Consider the following 13,242-nt stretch of genomic DNA (forward strand, 5'->3'; position numbering starts at 1 on the left):
CAAATACTGGGGTTTTACGTGCCAAAACTATGATTTGATTATTAGACACACCATAGCGAGGGACTCTGGATTAATTTTGACTAACACGCGACTTTAACCTGCCCCCAATGCATAAGACACAGGTGTTTTTGCATTTCACCCCCATTGAAATGCGGCAGCCACGATCATGATTTGATCCCGCGACCTCGTGCTTAGTAGCGCAACACCATAGCCACTAAAACCCCGGTCTAAGCGGGTCTAGTGGACGTGAAAGCTTCACAGGCTTCATTCCCTTCATACCGCCGATGTGAAGATATTGTTGACAGAGCACGAAACTGTCTCTTTGGTCGTAGACTTTCAAATTCAGTGAAAATGAATTTTTTTCTTGTTGAAATTAGATGTTCTTCGTTGCCTAATAATTCAAACAGCTTTACAGCCCCCTCCCTGTAAGAAAACTTTGTCATCTGCTGTACTTACTTGCTTAAACCTCAAATCTCAATATTAAATTTTGTTATAACGAAGTGAGGTACTGATGTTAGTGACTTCGTTATATATAGAGGTTTAACTGTACTTCAAAATCCGTGACATCATGCTGACGTGCCGCTGCGGGGGGTTTTGGTGTGAAGTTGTTGGAAAAACAAATTCGGCTTTCATATTTTCTTGGGAGTAATCAACTTTGTTCCACAACAATGGAATTTTAGAATTGTGCTTTATTTGTTTAAACTAATTTAGTGCTTCCTTTTAGTGCCCCTCTAACATTGATGGCAAAGAAAGACCACTCATTTGTTGCCATTGACTAGAGCATGCACTATTCCCATTTTTTTTATCCAGAGTGCCCGGCTTTGGCCAGAATGGTAGAGGAAGCAACTGAATTCTTACAGGTATCTTGCTGTGCCAGCAATAGATTATTTGTTGCACATGGTTTGTCAAATCTAGCTGCTGAGGGCAGCATCTGCTGGACTAGACCTATATTTCCTAGAATATACTGACTAGTGCACTGAGCTTAGGCACCACAGTGGCACTGCAAGCACGTGATGCCTGCTGCTGGTGGTTGCATGGTGCAAAGACCATGCAGGTTTCCTTGCTGCATGCTTGGGAACGACATGCCTGTGCACAGAGCATAGCTTTGGTTCTCTCTTTTTTTTTTCCCCACATAATTAGGCAATTATTCAATAAGGATAAGCTACATCCTTGCACTGATGGACATGTTGCCGTGGTGCCTAGGGCGACTTCCAGACAGCGTTGCTCATAGGGACCATGCCAATCATGCGTCCTCCAGGCATTAGCAGTGTTGCCTTTGTCTCTCATTGGTGAGGCCTGGCACTCGGCACACAAGTCAGTATATTCTAGGCATTATAGTATAACCACTGCCCTGGCACCAGTTGTGCTGGCAGTGTGGGGGACCGGAGTGTCAAATGCCAGCCCATTGCTGACTTGGCTCCATGCCTGATGGTTGTGCCAATGCAGTTAGCATAACTAAATATAGAAAAAAATTCACCGACCATTACGATACTCCCTAATGAGAAATTTGAACGCAGCTGTATACATGTTTTCATTTCACAATATATTGGCTGGTACGGACAATCTGTGTCATGTGGCACGTTGCAGAGCGAAGTGTGGCGCGACTGCCTCGCTGATTGGGAGATTGTGAGAGGCAGTACGTGGGTGACGCCTGGGTGCGATTCACAGCAGCCACCGCAGACAGACCTCTGCTCATGCAGCGCTTCGTTTCCAGATGCCTGACGCCCGTTACTCTGGCACCATATCGCAGCCATCGTCGCCGCAGAGCGGCACTACACTTTTCTTCTCACATTTTTGCCATACCCTCCTCCTTTGCATTCCATCACATGGTTCTGCTGCACCCTCCCCCTCCGCTTTTCTCCTCATGCTCTCTTCACTATCAGTGTCTTTCATCTGCCGCGGCACTTCACTATGCTCATTCGCTTGTTTACGCTGAGGATGGCGATGCTCGCCGCACGAACAGGTGCCTAAGAACTGCACTCTAAAAAAGCTCCCCATAGGGCCCATGCTTTGATTCAGCAACTGCAAGGGTGCCATAATGGTACATAAGTTTGATGCTTGTCAGCTTCTCGGGTGCCTGTCCCATGTTAACTTAAGCGAATAAAAATAACAGCATGCGACTTGACTGTGTACATATTGAGGATTAACAATAAAGGCTCATAGTATACGGTTAAACCTCAATATAACGAAATTCTCGATACAACGAAGTATAACTTTTCATTACCTCTTGTCCATAGAACACCAGGTAATTAGAACCTCAATATAACAAAGTGTACGTGTATGCAATTTCAGTATAATGAAATTTCACTGCCACCGCAAAGGGATGCCGAAACAATAAACAAACACTTCTGCGGACGCAGATGGTCAAATGATTGAATTACAAGCGGCTGCTTGCAAACACACCTCTCGAATCGCACGCGGCGCGACAAGAGCGACCGCTGTAGTGGAGCCACGTCATGTTTCGTATAAAGTCCAAGTGCGATAAGATCGCACCCTGCGCACTTTGTTATTTAGGTGTGAATGAGTGTGCGAGGGTGAGACAAGAGAGATGGTGGCTTCATGACTGCTGCCTACCTGCGCGAGCAGAGGGAAAGAGGGGGAAGGGAGCTCATTCGAGGTAACGCGATAAAGCACGCGCGAGAGACGGATGGGGGGGAGGGGGTTAAGTTGGTGTGCTTGTGATTTCTGGCACGCGTCTTGGCCATGGCTGCACATGGCTGTAAGCACAGCTGAGCGCACATGCAGCCACGCATGCTGCTTTAGAAATAATCTGCCGCTTGTCAAAAGAGTGGTCGTGCCGAGACCGTGTGGCATCCTGTGAGCTGTCGTCCTGCGAGTTTAGTGTTGGCAGTTGCGTAATCTCAAGTTTCGGTGACTCATTGGAGCGAGACGCAGGCGAACCATTCGCTCCCCGCTGCCAGCGCTTCTTATAGCGTTGTCCGCACTGGGACGATGCTATCAGCCACAGGGGCGGAGTGCACGCAAAAGCATGGTTGGCTTCGCTTAGTTTGTACCGACCATGTGAAGATATAGTCGACGTTGCATGAAAATTGTATCATTCGTCTCCGACTCCCAAATTCATGGAAATTAATTGTTTTTCATTCAACCTTGCTTTTTTCGATTGCCCGGTAATTCGGAAAATTCTGCGACCCCTTTACGTGAAAAAAAAACAAAGAAAGATTGCCGACTGTACTTATTTGCATAAAAAATTGAATTTCAATACATCGAAATTGCTATATAACGAAGCAAATTACCAATTTTACCAACTTCAATATATCGAGGTTTAACTGTATAACGAAGCTTGATTGTCACTTTCTAAAAGGGTAAAGTTGAGTTCTCAGTACGATTCACCAGTAAGCACAGATGACTAAATTCGATTGCGACAAAGACACGTGACACAGAGCCTTGTGCATGTCAGTGGTGCCATGTATAATAAGGGGCCTGAAACCACACCCTCTCATGCATAGCACATTTTAAGTGACCATTGGATCTTTCTCTAAAATACACGGAATTAACTTTGCATGCAGTCCATAAATATGTGCCACATGGAGATGGTTGTTTTCACATTATAATTTGAGTATATTTAGCAAGAAATTTTAGCCATTCTGAGGTTAACTGCGCTGGCCACAATAAGAATTACGTCATGGCCCTTGTGTTGTCACTTTTTTGCGCTGCTTTTCCCTAGAGTTGGTTACACCAACTCTATAGTTGTGCTTCAGCTGGCTTCTCTCCAGTGTTGTCCCCACAGAGGTGTCCAAACTCCCTCCCAGGTGGATGCAGTGCAGGCCAACCTTCTGCAGCAGACCCTCGAGTCCCTGATGAACCGCAAGGATGCCCTGGCCCAGAAGCTCACGCAAACCAAGGGTGCCAAGAAGAGTGCTGAGCTCACTGAGCGCATCAACCAGCTTGATGAGCAGGTGGGACCTATCCACCTCACGTTGTGACATGGCGTCGTACTGTGTGCATATGGGCTACAGATTTATTGGTATTTAAAAAGAAGTAACAGAAAGAATATATGAGGCAGTAGTCAACCATTGCATTTGGGGCCTTCTTTGTTGCTGCGCCCTACTTCTTGTGTTAGGTGGGGCCAGTGGTCCGTTGATGTTTACAAAGTAGGAGGCACTAGCTACTTGCTATCCTGGCACTCCTACCTTGTAATCGCTGCACTCCCGATGTTTAGAATCGTCTATATTATAGACTGCGCGAGCTTGTACTTCCGTTGAGTCTTGCAAAATGTGCTGCTTCATTTCAAGTGACACAGGTTTGCACTTTGTTGGTACCACCTTCTACTAACTGGGCTGTGCACTGCTTCGAGCCTATTCTGCGATGCAGTTCTGCGCTCACTAAGAAAGAGGGAGAGAGAGTGTGTGTATATATATAGAGTTAGAAGAACAGAAACACGTAGGAAAAAATAACGAGACTTTACTGAGGTTTTGGCTGCGGAACCAGCCTTCGTCGGAGTGATGCACACATGCAATGGTGGCAATATATATAAAGTAGCAATGATATATCATTGTGCGTATCAGTGGTGTATCACAGCATTGTTGCTGCCCTAAAAACCAATATGTGTTGAATAGAGTATCTCTGTATATGTTTTCTTTTCTTTCTCATAGTCCTAGTGCATAAGTTAGTGCTCTTAGGTCGACTCATCGTTATAACCGATATATTGTTATATGTAGTATCATTAAGTGGACTGCACTGTACAGCAGGCATCAACGTTTTCACAATAAACGCGCACAGTCGCTAAATGAGCACATATGCATGCAGAGTTTCCTTTACAGTACTTCACCAAGCACACTGTATGCATGATTGGAGCACGAAAAGTGAGAACCAGCTATCAAAATCAGCAACTACTGTAACCCAGTCACCATGTTCAAAGGAGCCTCTAAGGGCCCCGATCACTCATATCAGCTTGTCTTGGCTAGTGTGATACGATGCTGCTCGTGTGCGTAAATGTGCACGTTTTGCAATATTTCGCCATTACTAGTTCGTGTCAGCACTGTGCAGTTTACACTATTCTTGAAGTGTAAATAAATGCAGAAAGTTGTGCTCTCATGTTTGTTACTGCAAATAGGCTAAATGTTTTTTTGAGAATCGGTAAAACATTAGAAAAGAGAGCAGCACACGTAGAAATAAGCAGAAAAAATTATACGGTAGTCACTCTGGTGGAAGGATGGGACTGTGGTGTTGTTGCAGTGCGATAATGAAATTGTATGTCAACAACTACGCTTTCGCCTACATGGCCATCGATGCAACACAATTGTTGCGGGAAGTAAATACACCAAAATTGACATTGTGACAGCCTAGTGTGACTGGGACTAAACCCATCTAAACCATCCTAAACCATCAAAGAATGCTTACAGAACCTGCGGCTAGCCACCCTACTGCAGCAATCACAGCCTGATGATGAGGATTTATTGGCATTACGTTAGAAATGGGGCAGAGACAAATAGTCACCAAGGCTGCTTGAGTTTGTCAGGCATGCTATGTATGCTTTTCATTCTAGAATTTTTGTATACATCTCCTTAGTCTTCTTTTTTCTCTTCTTCAACATTTCTCTATCTGCCTTGCACTGCTACCTACGCCTGTAATAGATCCAGTTGTATCAATAGCTTTGCTGCTTTTTTTCTACCGATACTCTAAATGTCTCTTGCTTATCTCGAAGGCTGGCCGGTTGATGCTTCCGTCCACATTAAATGCAAGCACTTCTGGAAGGTGTACGTTACTAATAGGTCTCACTGGGCGAATCCCTTCGCATTCCATTGGGATGTGCTGAGTAGTCTTCAGATTTTTGCTGCAGCACACGGATGCCTCATATTGTTGCAAGTATTTGCTCTGGTAGTGCCCTTTTCTTCTGCAGTGGCATCCCTAGCAGCAGCTTCTGTCTCTATAGCAAACTTGGCCTGAAGTTTCGTGACTGTAAAAAACGTTATCAAAGGACTCTGCTGATATGAACGATGGTTTTAGAGTTGTCTCCTGTCTCGTGTTGTGATCTTATGCATAATGCTGAACATAGGAATACTAAAAAGTCGCGAAACATTTCTGTTGTTCCCGTATATAGTTTCCATGTATGCCTATGCCAACAGAGCCTTTGCTTTCGGTTGGATGCTATGGCTGCTTTGTTCCTTTGCATTACACATCTGCGGCATTACGTACTCAATGTCCTCTTGGGATCGTTTGAATTAACCAACCAATCACTTCCACCTAAATACTTACACACTACTGAGAATTTGATTGAGTAAGATACTGGCTGAGGCTCATGTGTCTGTCTTCTCATTCTATTGTCTCCTAGTTTGCTAGCAAAACTTGCCATCATGGTGAACCTGATGCCATTAGGTAATTAAATACTCGCTGGCACCACAAGACAAGTCTGAATTCCCTAATTGATGACTTGTCAAATTAAGGACATCTTACTGTAGAGTTCAAGCCAGAGGGAATGTGCTGTGATATCAAGATGAGAATAACAAGCTTTCAGTAGCACACAGAGACGTAATGGACAGAAGAGAGTTGATTTAACCAGCCCATACTGGTGCAGATGGCAGAGGCACGCAACCTGAGCCTGGAGGAGCTGCTGGAGCGGTCTTCCCGTCCAATCGACTGGCTGCGCATTGCAGCTGTGGACATGCGCTCACACCGGACGGCGTTTGGCTGCGAGATTCAGTGGCGCCACCTGCTGGACGTGCGCCTCAACCGGGATGCCTGGACACCCGCAGAGGACGAGCGCTTGCGATCCCTGGCTGCTAAGTGGGACGAGCGCGACTGGGACAAGGTGAGCTCTGTCGTATAGAGTCTCCAAATAAATTGCTGGAACCAACTCTGGCGCTGGTGTCTACGGGAGCTACAAGTATGGCTCTGTTAACCAGCATGTGAATATGGTGGTTCAAACGTGGATTTGCTTAAACTTCGTCCTCCTGGCTTCAAACACATTTACAATTATGCGAACTGATCGTATTTAAAGAAAAAATGCTTTAGTAGTGACAATTTGCAATGTTTATGCATGTTCACAGAGATTTCTTTGCTGTGTATAAAAAAAGAAAAAAATCGGCAGAGACACTTAAGACTTCTTACGTGTAGGAATAAAAAGCATTATACAGTCGAATCCACTTATAACGATACCGGTTTTAACAACATATCTGTTATAACAATGAGAAGCTGCTACACCATCAACTTCTGTATGTTTTCTATGGTAAAATAACCTGCTTACTACAATGCCCCCATGCCGCAGTATCAGTTAAAATGATGAAGTCTGGATACTGGGTGTCTGTGCCGAAAGGTAATGGAATGCAAAATCCTTGAAAAGAAAAAAAGAAAAACGTAAGCTCGAGCCACTGCATGCCACCGCGCTCTGTCTTCCAGCCTTCTCCGCATCACCAGCCTTGCGCGCCTCTTTCCCATCACTCTTCCACCCCTCGGAACACGAATGGGCTGCGCCACCCTCCGAAACACAAATGGACTGAGCCAACTTCACTGACAGTGCTGCGCTGCTCCCAGATTGCTTGCTGGCCCCTCATGCTGTGCAGTTATGTGAACGGATTAAGCTGCTCGTGCTCGTTTTTGGTCGAAGTCGTTTCTGGCCACGTGGTTTCTCAACCTCGTTTGACCTGCCGCTGAAACGAAAGATGGCTGATCCACCCGCTGATCATCGGCAATGCACGATGTTGCCGGTGTCAAGAAAGCTCACTGCTATAGATTTTGGAACGAAGTGCTTCTAATCGATAAGGTCATCGTCGCGAACATGCTTACATCGGATAGCGACAGTGGCAACCACGACAGCAGCGCTGACGCAGTAGAGCAGGCTGCCTCAGCGTTGTCCTCGCAGGAGGCCCTGCAGATGATTTAGTCCCCCTGGTGCTTTATTTTCGGGAGGGACCTTCTGCTGCACTACGTTGAGCACTTTGTTGCCTTGCAGAAGGATGTCGGCAAGCTTTGCATAAAGCTAGCAAAGCTGATGGGTACGAGGTTTTTTTGGGGGCAAGCCAGGGAGAAGTATGTGGCGAGGTGCTTGTGGCGATCTCACCTCAGCGTTGCTTCTGGGTTTCTCGACCAGAGAGGCTGTGGCGGCAACCTTCTCACCTATTTTAAAACTCATTTTTAAGGCCACCAAAGTGATACCTCGGTGGAGCTCGCATGTAACTTGCTGCCCATGACCCTACTTTGCAGTTATAGCCATGCCATTCTTGAACGCCGGCGTCCACGGCTTGTTACACACGATCAGAGCGCGCAGGAAGCCGAGTTAAACAGTTAAACGAGTCTACACAATCAGCAGCCGGATAGAGGTAAGTGGTGGGGAGGGCCACTGGTTTCCCCGCCATCGTAGTGTTCTCACAACAGTTCTGCCATCCCCCATTCTTATTTTTTTCATGCAACCCGGTTGTAACAATTGTTTACAACAATGGAGTTTTCGTGGCACTTGAATGTTGATATAACTGTAGTACGTTTTGTGAAATGTTTTCAATTGGTGTTCTAGATTGGGAGGCAGCATGCTCATTTTATACACTCGTGACGTGGTGCCACATCCTGCCCATTGGCTGCGCCATCACGTGCCCAATAACGCATGCACTAGGCCACACCTTTAGTCAGCCAGATGGCTGCAACATGACTTGTGCGATGATGCTCCGAAGTGCCCGTCTCGCACCCCGGATGACCGGATTCTGTTCTCACCCAGACCAAGATGTACCAAGTTTTCTTTTCAAAGTCATTCATTTAATTTGTTTACAGGAACCTTCCTGAGAAATTTGATGTCAGTCAGAGCATTTTTCTGTGTTTTTACTCTTTGCGCCCGCAGCTCTTTTTGGTACCATCGCTCGGTCACACAGCCGCCGCCGCCGGATTTTAATGTAATGGGACGTATAATGCTTTCGCATTAAAACCATAAGTGCTTGAAATTTTAGAAAGATAAAGCGTAATAACGTCACAAGAATGTTTCAAGCCTCAAGCACCAAGACGACCAATCCAGATACTAACCATCATTCCCGTGGTGGCTGACTGATCACAGCACCCGAGCGTTATTGAACAATTTTTGTCGGTAACTCCATAGTTTCAGTAGTGCTGAGAGCCAAGACTGAGTGCGCCTTGCTTTCTTGCCACTTAGTTGTATATTTCCGCAGCACTGGTCACAGAAGACAACAGGTCCACAAAAGAGTTTAAAAACTTGCGTCACTTGTCTCTAACCAGGAACTGCGCAGAGACAGATCAAAATGTGCAAGTGCTTGCGTTCTGTACTGCAAGCACCAACCAACTTGCCCCTACACCCATTCTTTTGAACAGGCCACTTGCAAAGTTTAGCATTGGTGGCTTGTTTCAGCACATTCTGCAGGGTGGCCCAACAACTTTGGCACTCTACAGTAAAAGCTCGTTAATTCACAACTCGTTAATTCGATATTTCGGATAACTTGAAGTAGCGGCCGCAGTCCGTCCAACAATGTATTTAACGCAATATCTAACACATCCCGCTAATTCACACTGAAATCCCCACCGCCATCGATAATTTGAACTCTGCGTCATCTCGGATGGGGAGAGTGCTAGTGCGCGGGAGCACGTTGGTGACAATCGTCGCCGCGCAGCTTTGCTCTTTCCATCTGCAGCCATCTGCTGCAGGTCGGTTCTCTCCCTCTCTCACGACCTTCAATATAAAAATGCAGACGTGGCCTGCCTGTTTTTATTTATTTATCGCAATAGCAATTATATGGACACTCCAAGTGCATTTCTGTCGTCGGCATGGGTGTTGGCATCACCGTGCAATCCATATAAAGTCCAAGGGCGATAACACTGTCACCGCGCGCCCTTTGCTGTATGTGCAAGTGAAAGAGTGCAAGGGGAGCCGAGTAGAGCGGCAAGCTGGGCTAGTTGGTGGAAGTGGTGGAATATGAGCTGCTTTTGTTGTCGTTCCTTCTATTCACTGCTTTTGCGAGCGTTCCCATCATCTGTGTTGTGTTGTCATTGCGACTGGTCCTGTCAACCCAGACGAACCTTGTACCGACGGAGGCGGACTTGCTGACGTAGCACAGTTCTGCGAATTGGGCGTTGTGTGTGTGATCCTCACATCGGGCTGATTTTGGGGAGCTCTCGCAGTGACTAAAGTCTGCTATTGCATCAGCTGAGGCAGCCTGTCCGCAGTGCACTAGGCGCTCCTTGTACACCAAAAACAAAGTGAAACACTCGTGAAATGGCCATTTGAGCCTTCAGGAGCAGTAAAAGGCATGCATTCATTTTTACAGTGAATCTGTATAGCTCTACCTCCCGTTGGGTTTGTCGTGTCCATAGGCAAAAGCTCAGGAGGCGTGCACTGCGTGCCCTACCTCCCAGTGGGTCTGTTTTGTCCGTAGGCAAAAGCTCGGAAGGCACGTGCTGCATGCGCCGCTGGGTTCCTCGCAGCACCGGCAGATGGCACTCGCCTCTGCACAGCTGGGTTCCTTGCAGCATCAGCAAATGGCACTCGCCTCTGTGGCAGCGGGGGTTCTGGTGGTGCAGGGGAAAAAAATAAAGAACCCAAAAGCTTGCCTTTGCACATAGCATTTGCCCCAAGCGTTTCCCGGCAAACATTACGGTTGCATAAGCTGCAGGGGCTGGGAAGCGGCTACTGTAGCTTATGCAACCACACTTTTGTGGCACCTTGCGTGCTTTGGGGCGCAGCAAAAGTGGGGTTAAGGGCATTTATCTTCTCTCTGGTCCGCTCTTTGTAGGTGCACAAATTAGTGGCACAAGCCAAGTCGCAGGTCATTGAAATACCTTAGGCTAAGAATTAGGTAAAGTGTATGTGAATGTCGCCATGTGAATAATTTCAAGCTACGTTTCAATGGCCAATCGTTCGAGTTGTCATCTGCAGCTTGGCTGTCCAACCACTTTTACAGCGGCGACTGGAGGTCCATTTTTTTGGGCTGCCTGAATTTTTTGGACGCTTTTGCAGCTCCTAAGGAGTCCAAAATATCGGTCATTGATTGTAGTAGTTATTCTATGTGCAAATTATTCAAACGTTCACTATTTGATTCGATTTGGTGGTATAGTAGAACCTCGTTCATACAGTTAGCAAAAAATGCGAGAAAAAAAAAAGCACTAACCGGGACAATGTACAATCTGAAGTCAATAAGAAAATTGGCAGACTTAGTTGTGTATGCAAGGTGAAGCGTTGCACGAATCGTTGCAGCACAAGACACCAACATGCACCCAACTGGTGGGGCCCGAGCAGCCCGAGAAGCACATAATGGTTTTCGCGGCATCAGCAAGCTTCCGTTTGCTTTCTTGGAATTCGGCCTGGGTCAGTAGCTTTTTCGAACTGGGCATTTTGGCAAGAAGTTTTGACGTGCCCACTTGGCGTGAATCGTTGCAATACAAGACAGCGATATGCGTGGACTTGGTGCCGCCCTAGCGACCGTTGTTCAATCACACGTCGTTTTCCTTTGCGAAACCAAATTCAAACCGAGCTGCTGGGCAAAGCCGCAAAACGATGCCTACAGTGCTGTCCGAGTGAAACGCAACGCTCACTTAGGAGCGCCTGCAGCAGGGTATGGCAGTGCATTTGGGTAATCACCCGATAAAAGTGTGCAGTACAGTTGCAATGGCACTACATCACATTCACTGTGGAACAGATGCTTATCACAATATGGTTGGTGGTGACAGCTGTGAAGGAAACTGAGTGCGTACGCCAACGTTCTCACATAAGATGGGTAGGCGAGTACTGCGGGGAAGCGGCTGCGGCAAGCCACAACTCTTCATGATCACGTGCACCTCTTGCCTTTTCTTGTTTACATGGGATCTAGCAGAGGAAAACATATCACATGATTGCAGTTTGTCAATGTACCGAATGCTGGTGCTGAAAGATCGTGTTCTCCGGGAACATATCAACCGGTAAAAAAGCTTTACTGTCTTGGGTCATTTGCTTGTTCTTGATCGTGAACATTGGCACCGGGAAATCGTGCGTAACAGGATCATATCAATGGTGTTCTACTGTGTTAGAGTTTTTGCACACCGTTACTTTAAATGCACAAATATAGGTATGAAGCATTCCGGTGTTGCTGTCATTCACATATGATTTCTGCTGATGTGTGGCCAAATGTGTCCGGATTTATGAGAGTTTGATTGTAATAAAGGGTTCCTGAACCACTCCTCAGGCTTGGTGAAAAAAACAGTTCGTGGATAGCATGTGCTGCTGTGAACATCTCAGCCAAAATTTACAGTTGTGCAGAGCGCATGGATCTCACAAGCGAAGTGCAAAGTCACCATTATCTCAAATACTCTCTTTTCAACAGAAGCCTGCTCTTCACTCTTTTCTAGGCACTTTATTTCGTAATACACCAGATTCCTATACGCAACTGCTATTGGCCAATAGCTGACATCAATCAAGAAAGGCATTTGGATCAGTGCACTTCTTCCTACTGTTGCTGTGTATATTTAATGACACAATTTAACAAACAGGCTGAAGTAAGCAAGCATCTTCTTTAGAATTTCAATAATAATTACCTTCTTCCAGAAGAAGTCGACTATCGTCTGCTCACGCTCGGCCGTGGCCGCCTGTGTAGGAATTGCACTTTGGCCACCCTGCTTTGGCCACCCATCTGTGTCGTAGCCATCTGGTCTCGCTAATTTCAACTAGTTTTGAACACTCAACTAGCCTCGAACCACGTGAAACCTAAGGTCACACCACATGCACACTTGCCAGCACGCGCTCACTCCTGGCTGCTCCTGGTTAGACGTCTTGGCAGACTTCGCTTCAAAATGATTGAGCTATTGATAGTGCTTCAAAATGGGCAAGTCGGGTGTAGATACTATCCGTTGTCCAAGCTGGTGCGAGACAAAACCAGTCCACGCCACGTAGCATAACAAGTCTGGAGCATATGAGAGCGAGTACGCACTCAAGCTCTATCGTGCACAAAGCAGACGCTGCACATAAGCACTGCAGGTGCATGTAACTGCGGTCTGCTATGTAGCGTAGATACCACGGCTGCTGCTGGGTGCCGCGACGAGCCTGCTGACTGAGCACACTGGGGCTCACCGAGGACAACTTCATTTGGTGCATTGTAGGCACCAAAATCGGAAGTAGTGGCGTCTATGTGAACACCGCGGATCAAATTTGACCTGCGCGCCATGGTGCAATTCGGTTGTGGGCAGGACGTTGTGGGCACACCCCGCTCCACTGTAGCCTTCGCTGTGCAAGGCTTTGGCAAAGGAGTGGAAGGACCACAGAGGGAGTGTTTGGTTCTCAATAGCTCCGCTTCGGCTGAATGCATTGAAGTACTTTTTGCAGCA

At 46.7% G+C, this 13,242-nt stretch overlaps 1 protein-coding gene across 2 annotated transcripts in view; it reads left to right on the forward strand.

Moving 5' to 3' along the window:
* LOC126537914 (snRNA-activating protein complex subunit 4-like) overlaps positions 1-13,242 on the forward strand; it is an 87,082-nt gene that overhangs the window by 31,963 nt on the left and 41,877 nt on the right. For both annotated transcript variants that reach the window (XM_055074527.2, XM_050185019.3), the window contains exons 4-5: positions 3,771-3,917; positions 6,536-6,769. In XM_055074527.2, the coding sequence (XP_054930502.1) occupies positions 3,771-3,917; positions 6,536-6,769 (381 nt within the window). The remainder of the gene's footprint in view (positions 1-3,770; positions 3,918-6,535; positions 6,770-13,242) is intronic.

The sequence above is a fragment of the Dermacentor andersoni genome, chromosome 4 (assembly GCF_023375885.2).
Source record: "Dermacentor andersoni chromosome 4, qqDerAnde1_hic_scaffold, whole genome shotgun sequence".
NCBI classification, from domain to species: domain Eukaryota; kingdom Metazoa; phylum Arthropoda; class Arachnida; order Ixodida; family Ixodidae; genus Dermacentor; species Dermacentor andersoni.